We start from the raw sequence: 26,346 nt of genomic DNA on the forward strand, positions 1-26,346 counted from the left end.
ATTCACATTATTGTGTCCAGCCTTTCAATGAGCACTTACACTTTTAGGACCGAAATGGATTAAGAGACTCAAAAGGGAATTCTATCAAGTACAAAATTCTTTGGGGAAAGGTGGCACATTTAAAAGAATGTTTGCCACGAGCTCATGTTATTCATACACGGAGTCCAAATAAACGTTGCTGGGCATTCACTGCCTGATGAAGCTGCAAAGGCGGTAGTCAAGAGTGCTGTTGTAAGTTCAATTAATAGTTCCCATATGAGAGTGGATGGAGATATCATGGTAACTGTCACTGCTTTGCAGTGTGGCACTCCGTTACCTAAAAAAATATCCAGCAAAATACTCCTATCTACTGAGTGTGCAAAACATACCTTTTGCTCATATTCCTGGAGAGAGGGATCGAGTGATGCCAAATTGAGGCAGCAGGCTAGAATTTACCATAGCTGCTCGTGATGGGTTAGATTCTGCCCATGCAGGTGTGGCGGCTACAGTTTCACTACTACAGCAACGCTATAGTTGGCATGGTCTATGCAAACAGACAAAACAATTTGTCCTTAGCAGTGGCATTTGTTAACAAATAAAAGCTTTCAACACAGCAGACTCACAAAGATGCCTCTCCTAGTTTCAGGCAAACCCTGGTCTCATGTGTATATCGACAACTACGGACCACTGAACTCAGATGGTTCCTTTAAATACATTCTATTAACAGTGGACTCATGTTCTAGATTCCTATGGGTGTGGCCACAGCGATCCCCTGATGATTAAACTGTTATAAATTATTTGAAAAACTTTATCAGGACATATGCAGTGCTGCATTCCACTTGGACCAGGGACCAGCTTTTTCCTCTAGGGCTTCCTGGGATACCATGGGCACCCCAAGTGTGGCAGGGCATTTTTCCTCCCCCCGATCTTCTAGAGGGAAATTCAATAGATGAGAGAAAAAACATGACTTTAAGCAGTCTTTAACAGCTAGAGTACTAGGTTCAGGTCGTAGTTGGATCCATCATCTGTATGGAGTCCAGAGAGCTTTAAATAATCTGCCTAAAAGATCTTTGGGCAGTTGACCTTCCTATGAGGTCCTGTTCGTCATCCAGATGTACATACAGATCTTGATAATCCTGTCACAGTGGCAGGAAAATACACCTTTTGACATCAATGAACTTTTGCCTCTCTTACAGGAACTCAAAGACTTCCAAGAAGACCATTCGAATGAACACATGAAATGTATTGACACTGACTAAGTGAAGGTCCAACCAGCAACTCCTGCTGGATTCCAAAGATTGGGGATCTAGGTTGAGTAACGACTGTTGATAAGGAGGAGTTTGAACCATCATACAGAGCACCCGTGCCAGTCCTGGCAGTTAAAGGTACCAGAACAGTACTTTTGCCACCGCTTCCTGGTTGTATAAACAAAAGATTTGTCTCAATTGACCTTATAAAACCACACCATGTGCCCAATCCTACACAAAAGTTACCCATCTCCCCTGACTACTATACTGGAAATCGCTCTACAAGCTTTCAATAATATTGAAATTTCTATTCCCCAGTGGCGATAAGAGATATTGCAGTTCTATTACTTCCTGTTATTACTGTTAACACGGCTCCCTCACCATATGTGAAGACACAGTCTTCGAATAACATTTCTAACAACAAAATGGTTTATTATGATCCACCTTTGGAAGTGTCTACCAATCCTGCATTTCCCCGTAAGGGTTCCTGTTTTTGTAAAGTTTGCCTGCCTTAGGCTATTTTGCCGGCATTGATGTCTTTTTTTGGGATTCGTCAGATACACCATTTCATGGGATATGTGCATTTATTTTTTGGCTAAAACAGACTTAAACAATTCCACTTTGGATTGCCATTTCATTACTCTTCCTTTTTCTATGGATTGGATTTGAGACAGTTTTCTTTTTGCTCCTAAATAAACATTATCTCCCAGAACACTCTGCTGTTGAATAGGTTGCCCAGGTATTAAAGCCACATTTTTTATCACAAAGTGTGAAGCGACTGTCCCTTGTGAACATTTCTGCATTTCCCATCTTGTATGGCATTGTTTGGGACAAGGTCCCATTTGATATTTTTGGTCCCGCAGACACTTTACAGAGCCATTATGTAGTCAAAATTCCATTGAGTGATGTATTACTCTTGGCAGCTTGTCTGATAAATGGGATGTGAACACAGTGAATTGTATGCTTTCTGAATTAGAATATTATTTTGTATTTGATACAGAAGAAATGAATAGTACATCCGCTATATATGGTGAAATGTTCTGCTATCATTATTATGCACACCTTTATTTACACAGAGCTACAAATCCACGTGCAGTTTAAAATTTTATATAATGGGAACACTGCTTACCACCACCGGTGGGTGGCTCAAAAACAGCTGCAGAAGTTTGCATATTTTTCCGGCAACAACCCCGAAGACCTGGTGTCTCATTGTTTTAAGCTTTCCCCTGTCCCATCCCAGAGAATAAAAATATGCTTACCGAAACAAACCGGATTTACTCTGCTTCCTTTATTTCCCAATTGTTTGTACAAGATTATGAATTTTGGAAAGACATCATTAATTTGAAATCAGTTTTTGGAACAAAGGATTGGCAAATTAAGGCCAATGAAGCGTTGTTCAGAGAGTGTCTAATACAAATGATTTTTCAGAACAAAACAGTACAGCAAACAACATGCCTGGGTTTAGCTAAAAGTAAGGACATGACTACACCAAAATTCCCTCCATTGCACGTTATATTTGGCAACAGTTTACAAATTAGAGAGAGGAACAGCTTAACAGCATGATACAGAATGGTACATACAATGCTTAACATTTCCGATCAGATGGGTGGCTAGTGTGGTCATTAGACACTAATGGGTTGCCGTGCACATTTTTAAAACAATACAAAGGGTTTCAAAACATCACACCAAACCCATGTTATATTCAGCCACAACACTCAGGAGTGGTTACCACCTACAGTGTGGGTAAATTATGCCAGCAATGGTTACAACCAGCTGCAGCCAGTGCAGGTAAGAGAGGTGGAGTCGGGTGGGGTGATTTTGACTACGACAAGGGCAAATTAATTACTTTTAAAATTTTCCCTTCTCGTTGTCTGTCACCACCCGACCTCTCTTATCTTCACGGGCCACGGCTGGTTACAACATTACACTTTAGATGCAGTCAAAGAACACTCATCTCTCCTTTCTGATGACATGGATTTACAGGATTTCTTGTTAGGTCCTAGATCACCACATCATAAACGTTTTCTATATGCCATATACAATGAACTTTGGAAAGTTTCCCAGCAGGAAGTTGCTGAGGTCATATGAGAAATAGACTGGGCTAATATAAGAAAAGGTATTGGCTGTTGTTGATACCCTGTATGACCACATTCTCAACTAGGACTTTTTGTCTCAATAACATTGTGTCCTCAACAACTGATATCATACAAAGTGATGCATCCTTCTTACAGCATGGTCAAAGTCAGCATAGATCAATCATACAGTGAAGCTGGACGTTGCAGAATTTGAAATCTAGTCATATGCCCTGGAAATACCTGAATGTAATTTATATGTGCCTTATGATTTAACACACTCACACAAAATAATGGCAAAAAATAAAGCAACTTACACAATTTTAAGCATTGAGCATTTAGAGAAATTGCCCTTCACAATAGCAGAGGCACCATCTGACGTATGGTTAATCCACGGATTTATCTCCCTGCAGATTTCCACATTTCATTTCACAACTTGTTCGAAACATTTTCAACGGGCAGATATGAGGCATTGGGGGAGAGATTGGTACATGAGACATGGGTCCTAACTTCTGATTACCGATGTAGGAATAAGGATAATTAAGTATTTCTCAGAAGAAACTAATGCAAAACTTTGTTTGGCTATTTTCTTATATGTAAACAGATTACTCTTCACGGCGCATGTTACACTTCTATGGCCAAGTTAGTGTGTCATCTGAAAGGTACCCTAGTTGCTTTGATTCGGCCCGCATTCAGATTGCTTTTAATGGAAGTTATTTGATGCTGAATGACCAAGGTTGTTGTAGGATTTAACCGGAAATACCATATGTGGTGATGGTTTCCAGGGTCGTGACTTGTAATAAGGCATTATTTCCATCTGCACGTACAGTCAGGGAAGTGAGAGTATGGCCTTCAATAGCTATTTTTAATGAGAACTTTGATAAGTAGAGCAGACTAAAAGCCCTATTGTTTAAGAAGGAGGTTGGAAGGTCTTCCACTGAAATACAATTGCTACGACCCACTAACTTATCTAAATATTTTGAAGAACTTGTGCAATGCATATTTAATGGATCTAATAGTGCGAGAGTTGTACACTTTTTAAAACTGGTTGGATCTGACTGTGTCAGCACATTCCAGACGGTCTTTGGAGTGAATCCATCATTTATATATTCCCTGGATTCCAATACTTTTAGAGACATACCACTAGTGTTATTCCTGATTGTGGGGATTTTGGTCCTATTTTTGTTGCTCCGTAATGGATGTACCACCTCGAGACCAAATGGTGATGGATCAACCACACGTCTGCTGTGTCGTGAACAAATGATGCAGTATATTGGCGTGTCTCTACTTCAAGAACTAAATGACAACTAACCAGTAATACCTTAGTCCTGTTCTTCTCATCAGTGTTTAAAGTATCTGAAAAAAAACTTACGTTGTGTTGCCCATGACGTTACTCATGTTCATCTGCACATTCAGCTGTTTCAGGTTGATTGCAAACACAACCAGTGTTTCCCAAGGCGAGCCAAGCTGACCTGATGTTTTATTCGATTTGCTAAAAGATGGAGTTGATGTTTTAGAGAGAGCATCTGGAAACAGAAAAAAACAGAAGAACAATTAATTATTTCCTTTAATTAAGTAATTTCATAAATATAATAATCACAAGCATTTACTTTCAGCACCAACTAGTTGCAAAGAATCTTCTTTTTATATGTAAAATGCTTCAATCTGAGCTATTTTAACTTTAGGCTACCATAACATTTAAGCTTCTTCAATTAGGAAGAAAAGAAATACAATGCACTTTAAATCAAGACAAGATGTTCTTCTAACAACAAAGAAGTATGTACATTTTTTTTTTTAAGTGAATGAGACTAAACCATTTTTCTACTTCCAGGTACAAAACGAGTTAATATATCCGATCTCCAACAAACAGGGACATGAATTGGCCAACTGTGACTTCAGAGAGGACCAATTACAGGGTAGTCAATAACTACTGCTGAAAGATTTATGTGACTGAAAGCATAAAACTAGAATGGAAAGGCTCAACATCCTTGATTCGGAACAGCTGGTAGATAAATTCGAACAATAATTTTCCGGTTTCAAGAAAAAATACTTTCAAAATGATTCCAATAGTATTGGTCTTTGTTAACCCTCTTTCGCTACCAACTGGAACTGTCTGCTCCACAAACAGTACCAGTAAAAGTTTCTCCAAAACATATTTTCACAAACATTTCTTAAGTGGACCAAGAGCAAGGGTGTCCTCTACCCACAACTGACCAATCATCCTAGCCCCATTCCCATGTTTCTCTGCTATGTATATTTGGAGCAGTGCACCTATGTTTAACCACAGAATGGTTGAGTGGATTCTGTAAAGGAGAGAAATGTATGAGACTCATTGTGAATGGAAGGGCTTCCTTTCCAACCGGTTGAAATATTGATTCCACAGCACCAAGGATGCTGGGAGAAGGAAACAGCATATGACCGATGAAGTTTCAAGCAAACAGGTTGTGAAGAATTTTCTTGCCAGTGGGAATATCTTTGTGGGAGAAACGATGAACTTTAGCTCTGTAAAATTAGAGTACAGCCTCAGAGGAAGCTAAAATGGTCTCATGTTGTGGTTTAAGAAATGCAAATAAATTAAACGGCAATAACGGCCATTACCTCTTTGTTGCTAAGGTGAGTCCATCATAAGTAATTAAGTTATAATCTAACTTCAAAAGCAATCATAGCTCCTATCAAGTGCAGCTTAAGAACCATAGAACCATTTAGCTTGAGTAGAGTTTTGTTACGCTAGCATACATGAGGTCTTGGTGAAAAGAAGATTTTGTTTCTCCTTAAGATGATGCTATGCTCAAACCCTAGGAATAAAACAGGCAAATGTTTTCAGTACCAATTTGTCTTTCCAGCTAAAGTAATAACAACCAAGACAGTTTCCATTTTTCATGTCAAAAGGGCAGTGTGACAAGATCATAAAGGTTTAAATTGTTGGTGCATTAAGCTGTCAAGTCTGCATAGCAATATCAATGTTGTACATGGTCTCAATGATATGGAGCAATGGAGAAAACAGATAAAGTGATTTTAACTACTATATGTGTCAGAGAGAAAATGTCTTCCAGTATTTTAAGATAGACAGAGATAGCAACGGGAGATTGTTTGCATGAATCTGCAAGTATTCCTGTACTGTATCCTATGAATCTTATGTTATCATTTAAAGGTGCACATAAAATAGGAATGTGATTTTCATGAGAACAGTGTCCAAAACAAAGCCATATGCTCTTATAATTCCAAGTAGCACCCTATACGACGGCAATGTTGGATTTTGACATTTGCAGGAGTACACTGCTATTTCCTCATGACTCAAGCTATACAGCAATGGGAAGAAGAAATTTTGAATCAGTCCAATGATGTGAACGAAGAGATCTGAAACTTGTAAGGGGCCACAAAGATGCTGTTGCAGAGCAAAATAGGTCTGAAAATTGAATTGGCTTCGACCAGAATGGGGTATGAGGATCTATGTGAGTGAACCCCTAACATTGTCATAGAAGGCAGACTAGGACTTTAGTGATTGTTCTTTGTTGCAAATACTTCTATCAGGAGCACGCCCATTAGCTGAGTATCAACAGAAGCTTGGTTTGATTCATAGTTATAATCAGAAGGTTCAATGTGTCTACGTAAAAACTGCTTAACAGTGCACTTTTGAGGACTGTTACAGTGTGCACAGCTATGCTTTAATAAGCTTCTATTTAATATTCTTTGCTGTTTCTTATTTCTCCTGAGAACATTACATCAATTACAGTGCGCCTTGATTTCTTTACATTGTTCCTTGTTCAGTAGTTCAAAAATTATTCCTTCAAAAAGTGAAAATGAAGGGCAGCGAAGATTGTCCGTTTAGAGGGGGTGGCTTGGACTGCAGAGCTAATGGCTGCCTGATCCTGCCGCTGTGCCGTAACGGAGACAGCAAAGCAATTTACCCAGCAAACGATCAGGATCACATACCCAAGGAAGACTGATCCGAGCATCGGAAACCCAGCTCCGTGCAAAGGCATCAACCTCAGGAAGCAAGACACGGAGGTTGAAGGAGAAAAAGCGACCTGTGGAGTGAGTCTGCATACAGAGAGGCGGGACAAAATGGCGGCCATGAAAGTGAAACCAGGCAAGGAAAGCGAGGAAGCCGCGCTGAGACGGATGAAGCACACAGGCGAGCCCGCACCGCCAGCAAACACCACCAATGCATCATTAACCGGCACCGAGGTGGAGTGAGAAAAAGCGGTGTGATAAAAGCGAGTGCTAACGTAAGAGGGCGAGAGAGAGCAGGGTCTGGACCGTAAGTTTTACCAAGATTGCACGGGTCTCTCTACGGAGGAAGCGGGCTCGGCAAAAGCTCGTAAAGCCCACGGTACCCTATACCGGCACAGGAGAAAAGGCAAAGGACAACAGTCCCGCACATAGGGATGAAGTGCCGCAAATTGAAGAAAAAGATGGCGGGGAAGAAAGTGAAACTGACAGCGCCCAAGGCAGCGCCAAATGCAGGGAAGTAGGGCTGTACAAAACAAAGGGCTACACAACCGGGGGAGCAAGGCGATTAAAGCGCGCAGAGCCTGAGATATCTGGCGCCTGAACGGAAAATAAAAGACTAGCAAGGGAGGGCAGACTGCCGTAAACAATCGCAAGCTTTACCAAATGGCTGGGGGTGTATAAGGCGAAACCTACAGGGACTGGTGCAGCGAAGAAGCGCTGGAACGTACGTACGGGGGGCCCCTAGAACAGGGGAGCACAGAGCGAACAGCAAGATCGGCAAGGAATCTAGCAGTGACCGAGATATCCTACACCCACATGGAAGGGGGGGAAGCAACGAGCGCACAAGCGAGGGGGTGAGTCGGCGAGCTACGCTACCCCACAGGGCGCGCCCAGAGCGGGCAGACGTGAGACCAACCTGCCCCAAGCCAGAACCGAGCTGCATCCACCCAATACCGGCTAAAGAAGGATAACCCTCACAGGGACGCCCTCGCGCGCAACAGGAGGCGCGCAATCAAACCAGTCAAAAATAAAAAGACGCGTCAAGAACAACAGGGGGGCCCTCCAGACACCACACCAACGGCGCTCTAGCGCCCTAGCCACAGGGGAGCAACACACAGAGAAGAGAGCTGGAACCTGTCCCAAAGCGGTGCCAACACAAATCCCTGAACCTGGGCTGCTAGCCACACGGTAAATAGAGAGTGAGGACAGTCGTGGGCACACAAGTCAGTAGCCGCATCAGGAGTCCATCCAGCAAACAAGCGAACGGGGAGCAAAGCGATCAGTAACAGTAAGGCACAAACAACCAAACCACAGCAGACTAAGAGCACACAGGGGAAGACGGAACACGTAAGGATCAGTGAATACTGCTCTCCCTACCAACCGATTAGAGAGCTGCCACCCGCAGAGAGAGCAAGGAGAAACAGTGCGGGGCGAGGACAGAGGTTCCCCATATAAGAACCCAGAGAGCCCTGAACTAACAAACAACCTAAGCTCAGCCAACCCCGCACCATGTCAGAAAGAGAAATAAAGCTGCAGCAGCAGCAACAGAAGAAGAGCAAGAACGAACCTGGACCAGCGGACTCTCCGATCAAGCAAAAACCGGACATAAACAGAACCCTGGAAATGATTCTAAAGAAACTAGCGGAAGTACACAAACTGGCAAAAATGACAAAACTCACTACATACACAATCCAACTAGAGATAGCTGCAGTCAGAGCCGACCTAAATGCAGTACACATTAGATTGGCTACAGCTGAGCAAAGGATTAGCGACGTGGAGAACCTCTCCACCAACAAGAACAGGGAAGTTACATCAATAAAGGAAGAAACAGGGGCATTACTAAACCAGACAGCGGACATGGAGGACAAGAGCCGCAGAGGGAACATCTGAATACTGGGAATCCCTGAGGGCACGGAAGACGCAGCGGGATCGTGCGCAACTTTCCTTGAAGATCTGATCCCCAAACATTTCCAACCTGAAAATCACCCAACAATTCGAGATAGACAAGGCTTACAGGGTCCCGGCTTTCAAATCCTCAACGTCTAACAACGCCCGCTCTATCATATGCAAGCCGCTTAGGTCGCAGCACACACAGGACATCTTTAACTTTGCACGCAAAAACCACCAGATCAGCTGGAAGGGGCACAAGATCATCCTCACACAGGATTACTCCAAACCCACGGTTGACACCAGAAAAGGTTTCCTAGACTTACGACAAAGACTGAAAAGTAAAAATATCCAATTCTCCTTTGTAGAGCCCGCAAAATTCAAGATAATAGACAAGGGAAAAAATCTCTTTTTTACCGACCCAAAAGAACTGAAACATTACCTTGACGGTCCTACAACACTATCCATGGACACCTCACAACAAGCCTCAGTCAAGAGTGGCCCCTCACCAGATGCCCATGAAGGACACACCCCCTTTACAACGATTCTACCTCAGGAAAATATCTACCTCACAGAGGCCGCAATATACCTCAAAACAGGCCCTTCTGGGTAATGAACAACACCTACCGCAAGCCGACTGGTGAAGCAAACAAACACCATACTCGGAAGGACAAAGGGGAAATTTCAGGAACACAACATATCAGCTAACGCATGTCCCCGGGCGTACAATATCTAGCGGGGTCGTAACAGGCCTCACCCCATTCGGACTACGGAGATAACAATCCCGACTTAACGGACAACATGTCTCCGGGAGGCGGAATGACGATCCTGTCGTCGCACCTCCAATAAGCAAGTGAATGGGGGGGGGGGGGGGGGATGTGGGGGAGGGAGTGGGGGGAGAGGGGGAGGGAGCCGCTCTGATCTGTCTATGCTATCTCTACTTTCCAACCTTTTCTTCTTTCCACACTTTATACGTCACTTCACACAACGGCGGACACCGCCCACAATCCGACACAGAACACTAGGGAGTCACACCGAGAGTCCAGTACATAACGGATCCAGCGGGTTACTGGGGGTCGGACATCCGAAACCACCACAACACACCACACCAGATGGCAAGTAGTAAGGCTCTCACCCTGGCCGCAGACCTAAACATAGTTTCCCTAAATGTCAAGGGCCTAACCCACCCTATTAAGCGCAGGAAGATACTGAACTACCTCGCAAAGACAAAGGGCGACATAATCCTGTTACAGGAAACAAAACTAGAAGAGGAGGACCTAAAACTTGTCAGAGCAAACTGGATAGCGCACACTGCCTGCTCGCCAGCTGACAAGAAAAAACGCGGAGTCCTGACCTTGGTTGCCAAAAGATCAAAATTAACGATAGATTCCCAATCCCGGGATAAGGAGGGTAGACTACTACTAAAAAACTTATCAAGAGGGGATGAAAGATACCATGTAGCAAACATATATGGCCCCAATACTGACGACCCCACATTCTGGGAAGGCGTTGCAGAAGCACTAGACAAACTCCCCAGGACGAACTCACGATTGTAGCAGGGGACCTCAACAAACCACTTGATCACACACTAGACAGATAATGCTCCTGGCCGTACCACCCCACGAAATTGCACACAGCACTACAAAACATTTGCACCAAATACAACCTCAAAGACGCATGGAGACTGCAACACCAAGACACTAGTGACTACACCTTCTACTCCAATCCACATAACTCTTACCCCAGGATAGACTACATTTTGATCTCAGGGACACACACCTAATTGACCAATCAGATATAGCACCACGACTTATCTCAGACCACTCAGCCTAAAACTAAGCGACTGCCACAGCGAGACAGCCCCTAGAAGGTGGCGTTTCAACAGCAAAATAGTCTCAGACCGAGGAAATAGGGAAGAAATTGAGAAGGCCATATCAGACTATACCACCACAACACCTGAGAAACTAGCGCAGGCACGCTATGGGAGGCTCTGAAAGCTACGATCAGGGGTAAACTAATAGATATCAAGGCAAGGATAAACAAAAAGTCTAACCCAACTAGAAGAAGAGATATAAAAACTAGAATTAAGCCACGCAAAAGACACAAAGAACGACACAGTCCTGGCCACACTAACACAACACAAATACGAGTACAATAAAATCCTGAGCGAGAGGGCCGGACTTTGGTTCAGCAAATGCAAGGCAAGAAGCCTGTGCGAAGCCAATAGAGAAGGGAAACTACTAGCAAACTATTTGAAGCACAAAAGAAACCAGGTAGCGATCTCGTCAGTAACAGACTCGAAAACAAAACTCACACGAGACACAAAGATATTCTCAGCACATTCCAAAAATTCCACGTAGCGCTATATAACTCAAAGCAGTCGTTTAACCAAGAGAAATGCACTAGATACCTAGACAGATTAGGGCTCCCCAAGCTAGACCCAGCGGAAACAGCAAAGCTAGGCCAGGAAATCAGCAAGGCAGAAATTTAAAGGGCAGTCAAGACCCTCAAAAAAAATAAGGTCCTGGGACCTGACGGCTACTCGCCGGACTTCTATAAGACCTTTCTAACACAACTAATACCCTCCATGAAAAAAGTCTTCAACCAGACCGCAATGACAGGGGTGGTACCTCAATCCATGACAGAGGCTAATATAATAGTCATTCCTAAGGAGGGCAAGGACCACTCGCTGCAAAAAAACTACAAACCTACATCCCTCATCAATGTGGACTGCAAAGTCTATGCCAAAATCCTAGCTGTCGGACTAAACACAGTACTGCCCAAACTAATCAGCAACACCCAAGTCGGCTTTATGCGCAACAGAATATCTAGCGACAACACACGCCTTTTCTACCACATTCCAGAACAAATCTCCACGAAACAAGACCCGGCAGTGGCAATTTCACTAGATGCAGAAAAGGCCTTCGATAAGGTCTCGTGGGCCTTCCTGGAGCAATGCATGCGGTCTTTCAACCTGGGAGAGCCTTACATAAAGATGGCCATGGCCCTCTACCAGGGCCCCTCAGCCCGTATGGCAATTAATGGCTCACTCTCGGACCCTTTCAAACTGAAACAGGGGACCAGACAGGGATGCCCACTCCCACCAACACTCTTTCTCCTGGCCCTAGAATCCCTAATCCAAGACATAAAGCTAAACGAGAACATAAAAGGGGTCGAAAACAAGGGAACCGTAGTATAATTAGCTGCTTACGCGGACGATATTCTGATCTCAACAGAACAACCAAAAACCTCCATAAAGGCCCTCATGACCACAATAACACAATACTCCAATCTTTCAGGGTACAAACTAAGCAACGAAAAATCAGAGTGCAAGCCACTAAACATACACTGCACGAGGGATGTGCTGGGCGATTCTGGCTTGACTTGGCAGACAGGACACATCAAGTACCTTGGCATACTCTTCGACACCGACTTGTATAACACCCTAAGGCACAATGAGAGGTCAGTCATGGAAAAAAAATCAAGAACCTGTTAGAGGCCTGGTCCCCAAAATTCATCACATGGTGGGGTCGCATAGAAACGATAAAAATGATGATCACGCCAATGATCAACTATCTGTCAAGCATGCTTCCTCTCCTCCTCACCGACGACTTCCATCAAAAGATCGACGTCATGTTCACCAAATACCTCTGGCGAGACAAAAAAGCCAGAATCAGTATTAAGAAGCTTAGGCTACCGAAAGCTCAGGGAGGGCTTACCCTGGCAGACTTCAAAGCCTATCAACTAGCCTTCCTAGCAAAGCAGGAAATTCAATGGGTGGCCCAGACGCCAGACTAAACACCAGTGTAGCTACAGGTAGAGAAGGCCATCCTGAACAACTTGCACCATCTTGCCCTACTTACGACAAACACATACCCACACACCTCTAAGCTGATATTTAAAAACACGAAGATAGCACTCCTAAAAGTAGACAGGAGAATGGAGGTTAGCATCAGGGGATCCAAGGCAGAGTTCCTGTGGTCAAACAGGAGCATCAAATATAAGGGGAAGAGTCTTAACTTTGAGTCTTGGATAGAGAAAGGTATAAGCTTTCCACACCTACTAGATAAGGGGACAGCCCCTATTACCTTCGCAGACCTGAAAACACGATCTCAACTAGAAGACCTAGACCGTTACAAATTCCTAAAGAGAAAAACAGCCCTGACTAAGAGAAAATTAACCAGCACCCAACCCTCGATCTTCCGCTTAGTTACTAACATCAATAAACTAGGTCTCCAAGTCTCGCAAATTTACAAGCTACTACGCCCTAATAGCACCAAACTCAACAGAAAAACAACTGAATACTGGGACAAACAACTACACCACCCACTAAAAGACCAGGAGTGGAAAACACATTGGTCCTCGGCCACACAAAACAAGATTACCCCAATCGTCCCACAAACTAAATTCTGGTTATTAAACAAGACCTACTGGACCCCAGACCGCCTCCACACATTAGGCCTCAGGGATGACCCCCTATGCTGGAACTGCAACACAAAGAAGGGAGACCTAGCATACCTCATCTACCAATGCCCAACTCTCAAGACATTCTGGGGAGGGGTGATTGACTTCATTGACAATGTGTTCAAAATCAAAACAACGAGGGATTTCACTTCCCTAACCACTGCCTTTATGAGATCGGATCTTCACTCGGAGAATGATAAGGAGCTAATGGACTTACTACTGACAGCGGCTGTTAAACTGGTGGTAACCAACTGGAAACTCTCTAGCAAAACCACCTATCAGTGTTGGCTGAACTGGATTACTCACCTCAGAGGAGCCGACAGCTTAGCGCTACAGTACTCCCCATGGAAGGCATCATCCAAGGGGCTATGGGAGACTCTGGACAAGGCCCTAGACCCATTCAAGCCCCTATGATTGTGAGACACTAAACTGCTGCTACGGAGGAAGCTCTGTTAACTCCTCTCAAGAATCCTGAGCCGGGGACTTTTTGATATGCGGTCTGATCTACCGACCTCTAGGGGTCGTGCCGTGAATGTGAATGTATACCTCTCTTTCGGACCATTCTATCTCTTCCTCCTTTCCTTTCCTACTCTTCTATCATTTTCCGAACTGTATATCTTCCTTCTTTCAAACCACAACCAGCACATGGGTAAGCACTGCCATAGCAGTGTACTAACGTCCAGGGCCAGATTCGGGTGCTGCCGCCAACAAGATTATTGATTGTATAAAATATATAAAAATGTTTAATAAAAAATGATTTTGAGATCAAATTGAAAACAAAGCAAATATAATAAATTGAAAAAAGATATGGCACGCTTCAGCCATGAGAAAGTTTATCCACACATACGTGATGATTATGTGTCAAAAAACTCAGGAAAAGACATCTGATGCCAACACATCAGACACAGGATCAAACAGTTCCAATTCCAGCAGGGACAGCGGCCCTAGATACCAACGAGGGGGCAATCAATACCAGAGACCCTACAACAGAGGACAGAGAGGATGGGGGAACTACCAAAGACCACCGGCTTATCCGCCATATCCTTACGGCCCACCACCTATGGGAGGACCCTACCAACATTGGCTACCACAGGATTACGATTACAACTATTATGGACCACCACCTTTTTTAGGGGCATGCCCAGGACCACGGAGAAGCAGGAACCGGCGGGGCAACAATGTCCACTGGTCAGAAACGGAAGCAGAGACGCCACGCATCTCCATCAGGAGTATGACAGGCGCACTGACCAACCATCAACGAGCAGGAGGATAACTTAGTGGTCAATTTGACGGAACACACACTGAAACCAGCACAGAAGGATGTTTTAGTGAGATGTGTGGGCTTTGTTCCCACCAGCAATCTCGACAGATTTAAAATCTGTGCAGAAATGAAAGAGTTAATTCGCAAACTCATATTACAAGCCTTTTTCAAGGATAAGGAATTACCTGGAGAAGAAAAAGAAGTCACAGGACTAAGGGTAAAATCCACTTTTACCCCCACCGACTCCACACTCCCTATTGAACTACTAACTTTTGAGAAGGCAGTGATGAAAGAGGTAGAAAATATGAACACCCAGGACATCCATACCTTCAATAACACATCCAGAGAAGAAAAAGAAGCAATACGACAGCTTTCAACCAACAGCGACATCACAATAAAGCCAGCTGACAAAGGGGGGGCTATTGTCATCAAAACCACAACTGCATATGACAACGAATGCAGTAGACTCTTGGAAGACTGCAGGAACTATGAAATACTACATGAAGACCCTACGGAATCCATCAGGATCCGGATAGACTGAATGGTGGAAGAAGCAGTTTCACATAACTGGATCTCCGAAAAGGAAGCAGAGTTCCTCATAAAGAAGTCACCCAGGAACCCCTATTTTTACACCATTACCAAGATCGACAAGGATCTTGGGAAACCTCCAGGCCGCCCCACAGTGTCAGGCATTGACTCCATTCTTGAGCCATTTTCAAAATTTGCAGGTGCTATCCTCCGTTCACTGGTCCAAAAAACCGAGACGTACTTGAAAGACACGAAGGAAGTACTACAACTACTTCAGGGGATGGAATTTGATCCCACCAAAAATCTCCTTATGGGACTAGATGTGGGAAGCCTCTACACCAGCCTCCCAAATGCTGAGACCCTGACCATCATAGAGGATGTACTATTTAACACGGACTAGGATTACCAAACACCAAGCAAAGTGGTCATGGAGTGTGTTTTTCTGGCACTCACAAAAAATGTTTTGCTTACAAAGACACTCTCTATCTCCAGAGACACGGGACCAGCAGGGAGAGCACATTTGCTCCCAGCATAGCTGGTCTCTATGTCTATCATTTGGAGACCAAAAAAATCTTACATCAAGACAACTTATTCATCAGTCACATAAAGAATTTGAAACGCTACATAAATGACGTGCTGGTGATATGGGAGGGAGACATTACATCTACCGAAGACTTTATGAACTGGCTTGATCAACAAAATGTATATCTCAAATTCACCAGCACTGTATCACGTACCAATTTGGTTTTCCTAGACCTTAATAGTTAACCGAAAGATGTTACTTTGAAGACCACCACCCACTTAAAGGTCACAGTGAAGAACTGCTTACTGCTATACAACAGCTTCCATCCTTGACACCTCCGGGACAACCTTCCCTATGGACAATTCCTCCGCCTTCGGGGGAACTGCACCGAGATGAGGGATTTCAAAAAACAGGCTACAGAGCTTCAAGAGAAACTGAAGAAACGCAACTACCACGATCGAATCTTAGACATAGCTATGAAGAGGGCTTGCAACAACAATAGGGAAGCCCTATTGGAACCAAGAGTCCCCAAGGTCCCCGAGCAGAGACCAATATGCGTCACTACGTACAACACCAATTCCAACCAGGTGACAAAAATTGTGAATAAACATTGGAGGCTATTAAACTGTGGTAACCTCGACCTCCCCAAACCTATGTTCGCCCACAAAAGAGGAATAAGTCTGAGAGACATGTTAGTCTATACAAGACCACGGCAAAGGATTTTTTGACTCGCGTTGAAGGTACGTCTTTTCTGCAAGGAAACCAGGACAGAAGAAATGCTTGTCAGTTTTGGTTCATGTTACTGAAGTAATCGGTGACCTTGCCTTTCCAGGAAACAAAACGAGTCACCGCGCACGGATTCTTCCTACCGTTACGACCATGGACAGTCCACCAAACATAAGGTAGCCTATATTTGTTTTAAAATTGGCTATGCTGAGTTTCGTATTTTAATCCAATGCCCACAGTTCCATAAACCTTTCTGTTTATATTTTTGTGTGTCCTCTGCAGGACACCCGCTAAAAGAAAATAATTTTGATCGAACATAGTGGTTATTTGTTCCTGTACATTTCACGGTACTCATCAAAGTAAGGATATCCTTATGACTGACTGATCGGAGACTTTGTTGGGTACGTGTGTTGTTTAGTCACTAATTAGTTGTCCACCACTGTTGTTACAGAAAGTGTTTGAAGCCATTGGAAATCTAGATCGGCTGATCTAGTAACTCAATTGAGGTAAGCAGTCTATGCTTTTAAAGGGCTGAGCAGGAGGGAGGAGATATTATTGTGGAAATAACATCGAGGCATTTGTTTTGTGTTTTTTACAGCTTGTCGGTCATGAGGAGAACCTCTGAATTTTAGGGTGTTCGAAACGCTTCGACCTGTTTGTAGCCAATTGAATGTATATAAGTGTGTGCAAATTTGTTGTGTAATTTTGGAGATGTTTTCTTCTATTGGCTTTTTCACTTGAATCGCAGTATTTCAAATGTGTTTTGTAGTTTTTCTGTGATTAGTATGTTGTTGTGTGTATAGCTGTTGGTATGGGAGTAGAGTGTTTCCAGTTGGTGAATGAGATAGAATGAGAGGAACAGTGTGGTAAAATGTGGATGCAAGTGAATTGATGGTGGATGTTTTTTATAAGATTTTTTTTTAAAGATGTTCTTTTGAAAAAAGAAATGGTGCGTGTGTGGTGGTACGAATGTGCTTCAATGTTACTAATGAATTTCATGAACTTATAAAAACGACTTTGGTTATGAATACATTTTGATTAATTCAGACGGAAATAGAGGTCTTGTGGTAACATTGTTTAATGTCAATGTTCTGTTGAAGAAAGGTGAATTATTTATCAGTACTGGCATTCTGTTGTTTATTAATGATTAGGGGCTCAGCCTTACTGATTTGAGTCCAAACCCTTCCTTGTTGTTATGGCTGCCGGAATGACATCACAGACTTCGGGAGGATGATCAAAAGCTGTCAACTGTCGCTGCTCAATCTCCACGCATGGAGGTGGAGGCTGGACAGGCTCAGAATGAGCACAGGCCCCCTGCTGCTGCGACAGAAGATCCTCCCGAAGAGGCAGTAGGATCAGGTGATTGATCGCCATGCTGAGTAGCTCAGGATACCAGTATCTTCGTGCCCAATCCGGAGCCACAACGATGACTTGGGCCCGGTTGTGCCGAATCTTCTTCAGCACTCTGGGCAGAAGTGGTATGGGCGGAAAGGCGTACAACAGACCGCAACTCCACTCGCGACGAAAAGCGTTGCCAAGCGAGTGCCGCCTTGGAAATTCCAAGGCGCAGAACTGATGACATTGCGCGTTCTTTTTGGTGGCAAATAGATCTAACCAGGGCTCTCCCCACTGCAGAAAGAGACCTTGCACCACGTGCGAGTTCAGACGCCATTCGTGATCCATCAAGCACCGGCAGCTGAGTTTGTCCAACTGGCGTTCAGAGAACCTGCCAGGTGTTGAACCACCAAGGTAATGCCTTGATGTTCCAGCCATGTCCAGAGGCGCAGAGCCTCCTGACATAGGGTCCACGACCCCACCGGCCCTGTTTGTTGCAATACCACATGGCGGTGGGGTTGTCCATGAACACCTGCACTACACTTCCCCGGACAGAGGGAAGAAATGCCTTCAGTGCAAGATGGATCGCCCGAAGCTCCAAAAGTTTGAAATGGAGCCGGGACTCCGCTGGAGACCAGAGGCCTCTGATCTCTGCCTCTCCCAAGTGGCCGCCCTATCCCAGGAGGGACGCATCCGTCACCACTGTGTGCTCCGGTTGGGGAAGGGAGAGAGATCTGCCATTGACCCAGTCGCAATTCGTGAGCCACCACTGTAATTGTCGTGCAGTGTCCTCCGAGATCTGGACATGATCGTCCAGGTTGCCCTGATGCTGTGCCCACTGGAACTTCAAGTCCCACTGCAGAGCCCGCATATGACATCTGGCATGTTGCACTAGCAGGATGCAGGAGGCCATCAGGCCCAGGAGCCGGAGGGTCATCCTGACCGAAACCCGGGATAGAGGCTGAAAGATCGGAATCATAGCCTGAATATCACTGACTCGCTGCTCGGGAGGATAAACTTGAAACCGCGTCGAATCCAGAACCGCTCCGATGAAGGGGAGCTTCTGAGAGGGACTCCGGTGCGACTTCGGCACGTTGATGGAGAACCCCAGCAAATGCAGGAGGTCGGCCGTAGTCTGAAGGTGGGCGACGACTGTCTGCGGTGCGCCCGCCTTCAACAACCAGTCGTCGAGCTAGGGGAAGACTGACACCCCTGACCAGCGCAGATGAGCTGCGACCACCACCATCACTTTCGTGAACACCCGAGGGGCACTGGTAAGGCCTAAGGGGAGCACGGCAAACTGAAAATGCTCCTGGCCTACTGGGAACAGCAGGTAACGCCGGTGGGCCGGCAGGACGGGAATGTGAAAAAATGCGTCCTGCAAGTCCAATGCTACAATCCAGTCTCCAGGGTCGAGGACAGCCAAAACCTGAGCCAGAGTCAATATCTTGAACTTCTCCTTCCGGAGAAAGCGATCGACGTTCCTGAGGTCCAAGATGGGGCTCAAGCCCCCTTTGTCCTTCTTGGGGACCAGAAAGTAGTGGGAATAACAACCACGTCCTACTACTGGCCCAGGAACGCGCTCGATGGCCCCCTTGGCCAGGAGGGCCGTGACTTCCTGTTGGAGAAGCGCAAAGTGATCCCCTGACATGCGGTGGAACTGAGGTGGCATGGTAGGGGGCGTAGACTCGAAGGGGAGGGAGTAACCCCTCTGGACAATTTGCAGTCTGAAGTGACAGAACGCCAGTGGGGAAGGTGATGTCGGATCCTGCCGCCCACTGGCATGGGGTGCACCCCAAAGCCCGGACTAGGAAGGCTTTGAGGCGGATGCTGCGGGAGCGGAGGTGGACTGACCCGCACGCTGGCCCCTGTGCCGCCACGGCGGCCTCCATGCCCACAGCTGCGCTGAGTCTGGTTCTGCGCAGGCTTCTGGCTGAACGAGCATGCAGGGGCGCCCCTTCCGTGGCCACGTAAGGAACGAAAGGTAGAAGAGTGAGTGAGTACCCGAGAGTCCTTGAAACGCTCCAGCGCACTGTCTGCCTTATCGCCAAACAGGCGAGTACCATCAAAGGGCGTGTCCATGAGGGAACTCTGGACGTCCCCCGAAAACACAGTGGACCGCAGCCAGGCATGGTGATACAGGGCCACTGTCGTGGAGATCGCTCTCCCTAAAGAATCTGCGGTGTCCAGCCCACACCGAATGGCGAACTTCGCAGCATCCTCCCCCTCCGCAACAGCTTGGGAAAGTATAGCCCGAACCTCTTCCGGGCAGTGTCTGCGCCACTGTGTCCCACACAGCATGAGAGTAGCGGCCCAAGAGGCATGCAGTGTTGACTGACCGCAGCCCCTAGCTGGCAGAGGAAAATAACTTCTTGCCAAACTGCTCCAGCTTTTTCGATTCCTTATACAGTGGGACGGTAGGGAACGGAATTTGGGAAGTGGAGGCCTGAATGACCAGGCTCCCTGGAGTCGGATGATTTGTCAAAAAGGCCGGGTCACCCGGTGACGGGCGATGACGCCTGGCAGCGTTCTTATCCACAGGAACCCCTGTGGCTGGCCTAGACCAGGTGCTCCTCTAAACATCCGTCAAGGCCTCATTAAACGGAAGCAGAGGTTCCACAGAACTTGCCGCCAGCTGAAGTACTTCAGTAAGGAGGTTTGTTTAGTGAGTGACAGTAGGCAGATCAAGGTCAAGGGCCTCAGCTGCTCTACGGCGCACCACAGTATATGTGGCGCCCTCCTCCATGACAGCGGGAGAAGACGCAAAACCAGGTTCAGAGGAGAGGTCAAGGCCACCTGCATCCTCAGAGTCCTCTACCCACTCATGTTCAGACTCGCACTGCCGATCCGGCTCCATGTCCTAATTAGGGTCCCAAGCCGGAGCAAAATTGCCCGCAAACTAGGGCAAGGGCGGTGGTGGGACGAATGGAACCCAAGGCGGCGCCGGGAACGGAGCCGCAGGGGGTGCCGGAGCCGCCGGCGGAGGACCTTGCGGCGCCGGAGCTGCCGGCGGAGGACCTTGCAGCGCCAGGGCCGAAGCCACTGGCGGCGGAGCCGGTGGCAAGCAAGGGTGCTCAATAGGGACCGCGGGGCCCGAAGGCGCGCCGGCGGGAGCCCCAGGCCTGAGAATGCGGTCCATGGCGGCAAGAAACTCTTGCACCTGGGCCGGAGTCACCGACGGACCCAGATAGGGTGGATAGGCCGCAGGACTCCCAGGCTCCAACGGAGCCGCAGGGGAAGGACCCCTGGCCCCCTCGTCTGCGTCCGGAGACTGACGGGGGGGAAAATCGGAGAGCGAACACGCTGCTTCGACTTTTTCTTGTGACGTCTCTTACCCGATTCTGAGGGTGAAGACTTTGACACCGAGGAGCGATGATGATGGCTCCGCGGTCGGTCCCTCGAGTGACCCCTGGACCTCGAACGGTGCAGAGACGACTGCCTGGCCTCCAGCAGTTTTCAGGACCGCTCCCACAAAGCCTTCGGAGACATGGCCAGACAGTCGGAACATGACCAGGAGTCATGGTCGCACTCCAGACAGTAGAGACAGATGCCATGGGGGTTAGCCACCAACATCGTACGGCGACAGGCCCGGCAGGATTTAAACCCAGGCATCCCTACTTGGCACTAGGAGTCAAAGACTCAAAAGAAGTAGAGACAAAAGTCTAAAAAAGTTAGTCAAAAAGTGACTAGGGCACGTACTCTAACCGGATCTGCGCTTGCTGGCGCGGAAAAAGAAAGAACTGACGTCAGCGCGCATTGGTGGAGCCTAAGTAGTCTCCGTGACGTCAGCGACGGTCGCGGTGCCGCACGACGCCACCTACCGACGCGCAGGGGTACTGCTGACAAAAAACTTTCCGGATCCAGTCTGACGCCGGGGATATTCTAAGATAAGGAATCTATCACTAACGTGTCTCTTTCAGATCAGGGCCTCATACAGAATCAAGCCAACGATGTAGCATCGCAATTGGCCTGCAGGAGTGGACCGCACAGCGATGAGAGAAAAATCCTGCCAAAAAGTTTCTAAGTCTGAAGGTTACATTTTGACCGGGGCCTCCCACTTAGTGTATCCAAGCAGGGCTCCAGTCAGCCTAAAACCTCGACTGTGTCCCGAACAAGCGCGACCAGATGTCTCAAGTTGGCGCAATAGGCTTTTTAGAGGTAGGAAGTGTTAATTCTTTCAAAATTAGTATCTCCTGTTTCCTATACTGGTTTTTGTCACTTTAAAGATACAAATATTTCCTATTTTTATAAATTGATGTGTGTGTTGCAAAGTCATCCTGTGCCCTGGGCACCCCCCTACTTTTTGCTGACTGGTACTGGTGGTAACTGACTCTGATTGACCCTGGGCTCTGCATAACCAGACTCAGGGCCAGTGGTATGCTGAAAGAGAGACTTAGAATACAGTGAAAACACCTACATACACTAGGGTACACTATGGGTTAGAGTACCCCTGTGATTGGCATGACCTCCTCCATAAGTCCCTAGTACATAATAGGCCAGGGTGATTGAAACTACCTTTAAGTCCCCAGTATAAAATAGGGAAGGGCAGTTTAGAGACCAGCAGTCTTTTCTGCACTTGCATGTGTGCACTGCTGGAGACTGAGGTCATTTTAAAAGCAGCCTGGGAAGGATGGGCAGGCGTTAAGGACTCTGTAGCTAGGCTATGTCTCTACCAGATAATTTGTTACCAAAGGTGAGTAACTTGTTCATCTTATAGCGACATCTAGCCACAGATTCCTGAAATTTTGAATTAAATGCAATAGCTATACCCCACCCAGGGAAGAGTCTGTGAACCGATCCTACCAAAAGATGTCGAAGAGAACTAGCCGGTCTAAATTAAAATAGAAGACTGGACTTGTGTAGGAAGTTACATGAGAAGGAACAATATCGCCCCAAAACCACTGTGGTAAGAACCACCGAGAAAATAAGGAAGAAAAGCCTCGGAAGTCAAGTGATTATGGCATTGAAACAACATTACAGTTGAAGGACCGCAGTAACAATTTTTTTTTGATAATCAAGTTTATTGACATTTAGGTGAAAGCAAACATTCACAGTGACAGCAAAGTCAAGCACAGTACCTTGAGGATCATAAACAGTAAAGGTGATGACATAGACCCGATCATCGGGCTCTAGAATAAGCACCTGTGCAAATGTATCGAAATATATATGAACCCATACAATAATCAAGACAGTAAATTGAGCCATTTACCCCAGATCTTTTCAAACAGTTCAGGGCAACCCGAGCCTCAAAGAGAGGTTCCTCCTGGGTCGCACACCAATCCACCCCCGTCGCCATTTCCGCACAGTAGAGGGCTTGGCCTGAGACCAGGCCGCCGCAATGTCCTGTTTTGCCACTGCCACTGCGGTCCCAAGGAAACGCTTGTCGGCCCAAGAGCCATCCAGGCCATCAAACACTCCCAGGAGTAGACGTAGTGGGTCATGAGGGACTACCCAACCCAAAGTCTGTGTAAGGTCTACTTCCACCCCTGCCCAGAATGTTGCAAGGGCAGGGCACTGCCAGACCACTGCCAGACCACATGATAAAAATCAGCTGGGGCGTGGTCGCACCATGTGCAGGATGGGGAGGGGCGCAATCGAGCTCTATACAGATGCACAGGTGTAAGATACGCCGTATGCAAATAGTAGAGTTGGATTAGGCATAATTTGGAGGAGGTCGTTAAGGCTTTGGGAGCCATGAGAGCATCCCGCCAGTCTGAATCCTCCAGGAGACCAAGCCAACCTTCTCAGCGGGAGCGCAGTGAATCCAGGGTCGCAGGGCCTTTGTTCACAAGGGAGCGGTAGATCCGTGAAACTGCCCTCCCACCCAAATTCCCCATCATAACCTGGGCCTCAAGGGGACTGAATTCGGAAAGGGAGGTGGGCGATGGAATGTGGACAGTGAGGGCGTGACAAAGCTGCAGATACTTGTAAAACTGGAAGGCATGAAGGGAGTAGCGTTGCTGCAAATCCGAGAAGGCCCTGATATGATCCCCAACCCAGACGTCCCCAAGAAGCGAGATCCCAATGTGGTCCCATTGACAGAAGTCCCGGAGAGTCGAAGTCTCGCGCAGCCAGATACCATGCCACAAGGGTGTGTGTTGGGTAAGCTTCCCATCCCTTCTTGTATGGAGCAAGGCAGTGCATCAAGTCAGTAAGACTGCCCTAGTGATAGGGGGGAGGACTTGTGGTATGGGGGCCCCGTACAAGGAGGCCTGGAGCTGTGGGAAGTCCAAAGTCCGGAGTTCAACCTGGTACGCCGGGTCGGACCAGCCGCCGGCGAACCAGTAATGAACAACAATAAGTCTGGTGGCCAAATAATAAAAGGTGAAGATTAGTCACACCCATGCCACCGTCATACAAAGGTATCCGACAGTGAGCCAGGGCCATACGTGGCCTCCCACCCTTCCACAAAAACCGGGTGAGCAGACCATCAATCTTGCGGAACCAGAGATGAAAGGTTATGTTCTGAAGAATATATATAAAGCGGGGGAGAACCATCATTTTAAAGAGTGCACTTCTGCCAAGGGGATTGAGAGGGAGGGACTGTCAGCGTTTGTGGTCTGCCTTGGCTCTGGTAACCAAGGGTGTAAGGTTGAGGGTCCACTCAAGCTCCAGGAGCAAGGTCACCCAAACTCCTAAGTATTTGAATGATTGCCTGCGCAAGGGGATAGTTGTCTGCCAGTCGAAGCAGGCTCATTACGGGTGAAGGGGAACCAGAGTAGATTTCGCTGGGTTGGGCCGCATGCCGGAGACCTGCTCAAAGGTGTGAAGGACTTCCAAGCAGCGTGGACAAGAGTCCTCGGGGTCCGCCAGGAAGAGGAGGACATCGTCCGCATACAGGGCGACTTTGTCTACGCGCTAGGGGTCCCAAGCCCAACCATGGATGCGGGGATCATTGTGTATGAGGGAAGCCAGGGGCTCCATCGCCAGAGCAAATAAGAGTGGTGAAAGGGGACAGCACTGGCGGGTGCCCCTCTGGATGGAAAACGCCTCTGAGAGCGCGCCATTGGTCAGGACCCGTGCCTTAGGGTTGGAATACAGGACAAATAAAACGCCTGAATGGGAGGCCAAATCCCATCGCATCCAGCACATCCTCCATGTAATTTCAGTCAATCGTATCAAAGGCCTTTTCAAAGTCGATAAAAAGTAGGGCCAAGTACGGGGTGAGCTGGTGGCGGTGCACGAGCGCGAGGTGGAGGCGGCATATGCAGTGCCGGGTATCTCGGGCAGGCATAAAGCCACATTGGTCTGGGTGAACAAATTCGTGTAGGAGGGGGCGGAGGCGTTGGGCTAAGGCAGTGGCAAAGATTTTTATCTCGGTATTGATGATGGAAATGGGGCGGTAATCCGTGCAGGAGAGGCAGCGTGGCTGTTTCTTAGGAGTGGCCACGTCAGTCTCTGGAGGGAAGGACGCCGTTTCCACCACGTGTCGGAAAAGATCGACTAAGTGAGGAACCAGCAAGTCGCGTTAGGCCGCATAATATTCCTTGGGGTAGCCGTGAGGCCCTGGCGTCCTGCCGGAATGCAAGAGGGAAATGGCTCCATGTATCTCCTCCGGGGTAAGGTGGGAGGTCCAGATCCTCCGAGACAGTCTGGGCAAGGCGGGGTAATTGAATCGCGGCCCCCTCCTATCGGTCAGCTAGGGAGGCCTCAGTGGTCGGTCTGCCTAAACCTGGGCACAGTAACCCACGAAGGCTTGGGCGATGACACGCAAGGTAAAATGATGAGTGCCAGCCGCGTTGCGGATCTCAGGGATTATACGGTTGGCTTTGGGATAGGAGACCAAATTATGGAGTAATTTCCCGTTCTTGTCTCCCCAGCCATATACACGTGCCACCGAGGTACGCCATAACATTTTAGCTGAGTCCAGGGAGATCTCACAGATCTCCTCTCGAAGCAATGAGAGCTGTCGCGCAGAGCGGGCACCCTCTGGAGCGGCCTGAGTTGATTCCAACTGTGCGGCCTGAGCCTCGAGTTGCATCAGGCGGGCGGTCTGGGCTGCTCTCTTTGCGTCGACCAAGCCTCTAGCCACACCCCGCATGGTAGCCTTGGCAGCCTCCCACAGTGTGCCCGGGGAGGGAACCGATCCCTTGTTGACCAATAAATAATGCTTCAGTTCCTGCCCAAGGGCCTCAACGAACTCCGCATCTTATAAGAACCATGCGTTCATTCGCCAAATCGTGCGCACTCCATTGGGGGCAAGCCCCAAATGGAGGGAGACAGGGGAGTGATCGGAGATACCTCAGGGGAGAATAGTAACCCCAGATGCCAACTGTCAATCGGTGGCCGGCAGTAGGACCAAATCAATGCGGGAGTGGGTATGGTGAGCCGCGGAGGTGTGTGTGTATTGCTCTCGGCGGAGGTTCCAGA

At 47.2% G+C, this 26,346-nt stretch overlaps 1 protein-coding gene across 12 annotated transcripts in view; it reads right to left on the reverse strand.

Moving 5' to 3' along the window:
- Positions 1 to 26,346, reverse strand: part of BLTP1 (bridge-like lipid transfer protein family member 1) — a 1,988,102-nt gene that overhangs the window by 272,987 nt on the left and 1,688,769 nt on the right. For all 12 annotated transcript variants that reach the window (XM_085641559.1, XM_085641555.1, XM_085641564.1 and 9 more), the window contains one exon: positions 4,671 to 4,824. In XM_085641559.1, coding sequence (XP_085497685.1) covers positions 4,671 to 4,824 — 154 coding nt within the window. The remainder of the gene's footprint in view (positions 1 to 4,670; positions 4,825 to 26,346) is intronic.

Source organism: Triturus cristatus, chromosome 2_2 (genome assembly GCF_964204655.1).
Source record: "Triturus cristatus chromosome 2_2, aTriCri1.1, whole genome shotgun sequence".
NCBI lineage: Eukaryota > Metazoa > Chordata > Amphibia > Caudata > Salamandridae > Triturus > Triturus cristatus.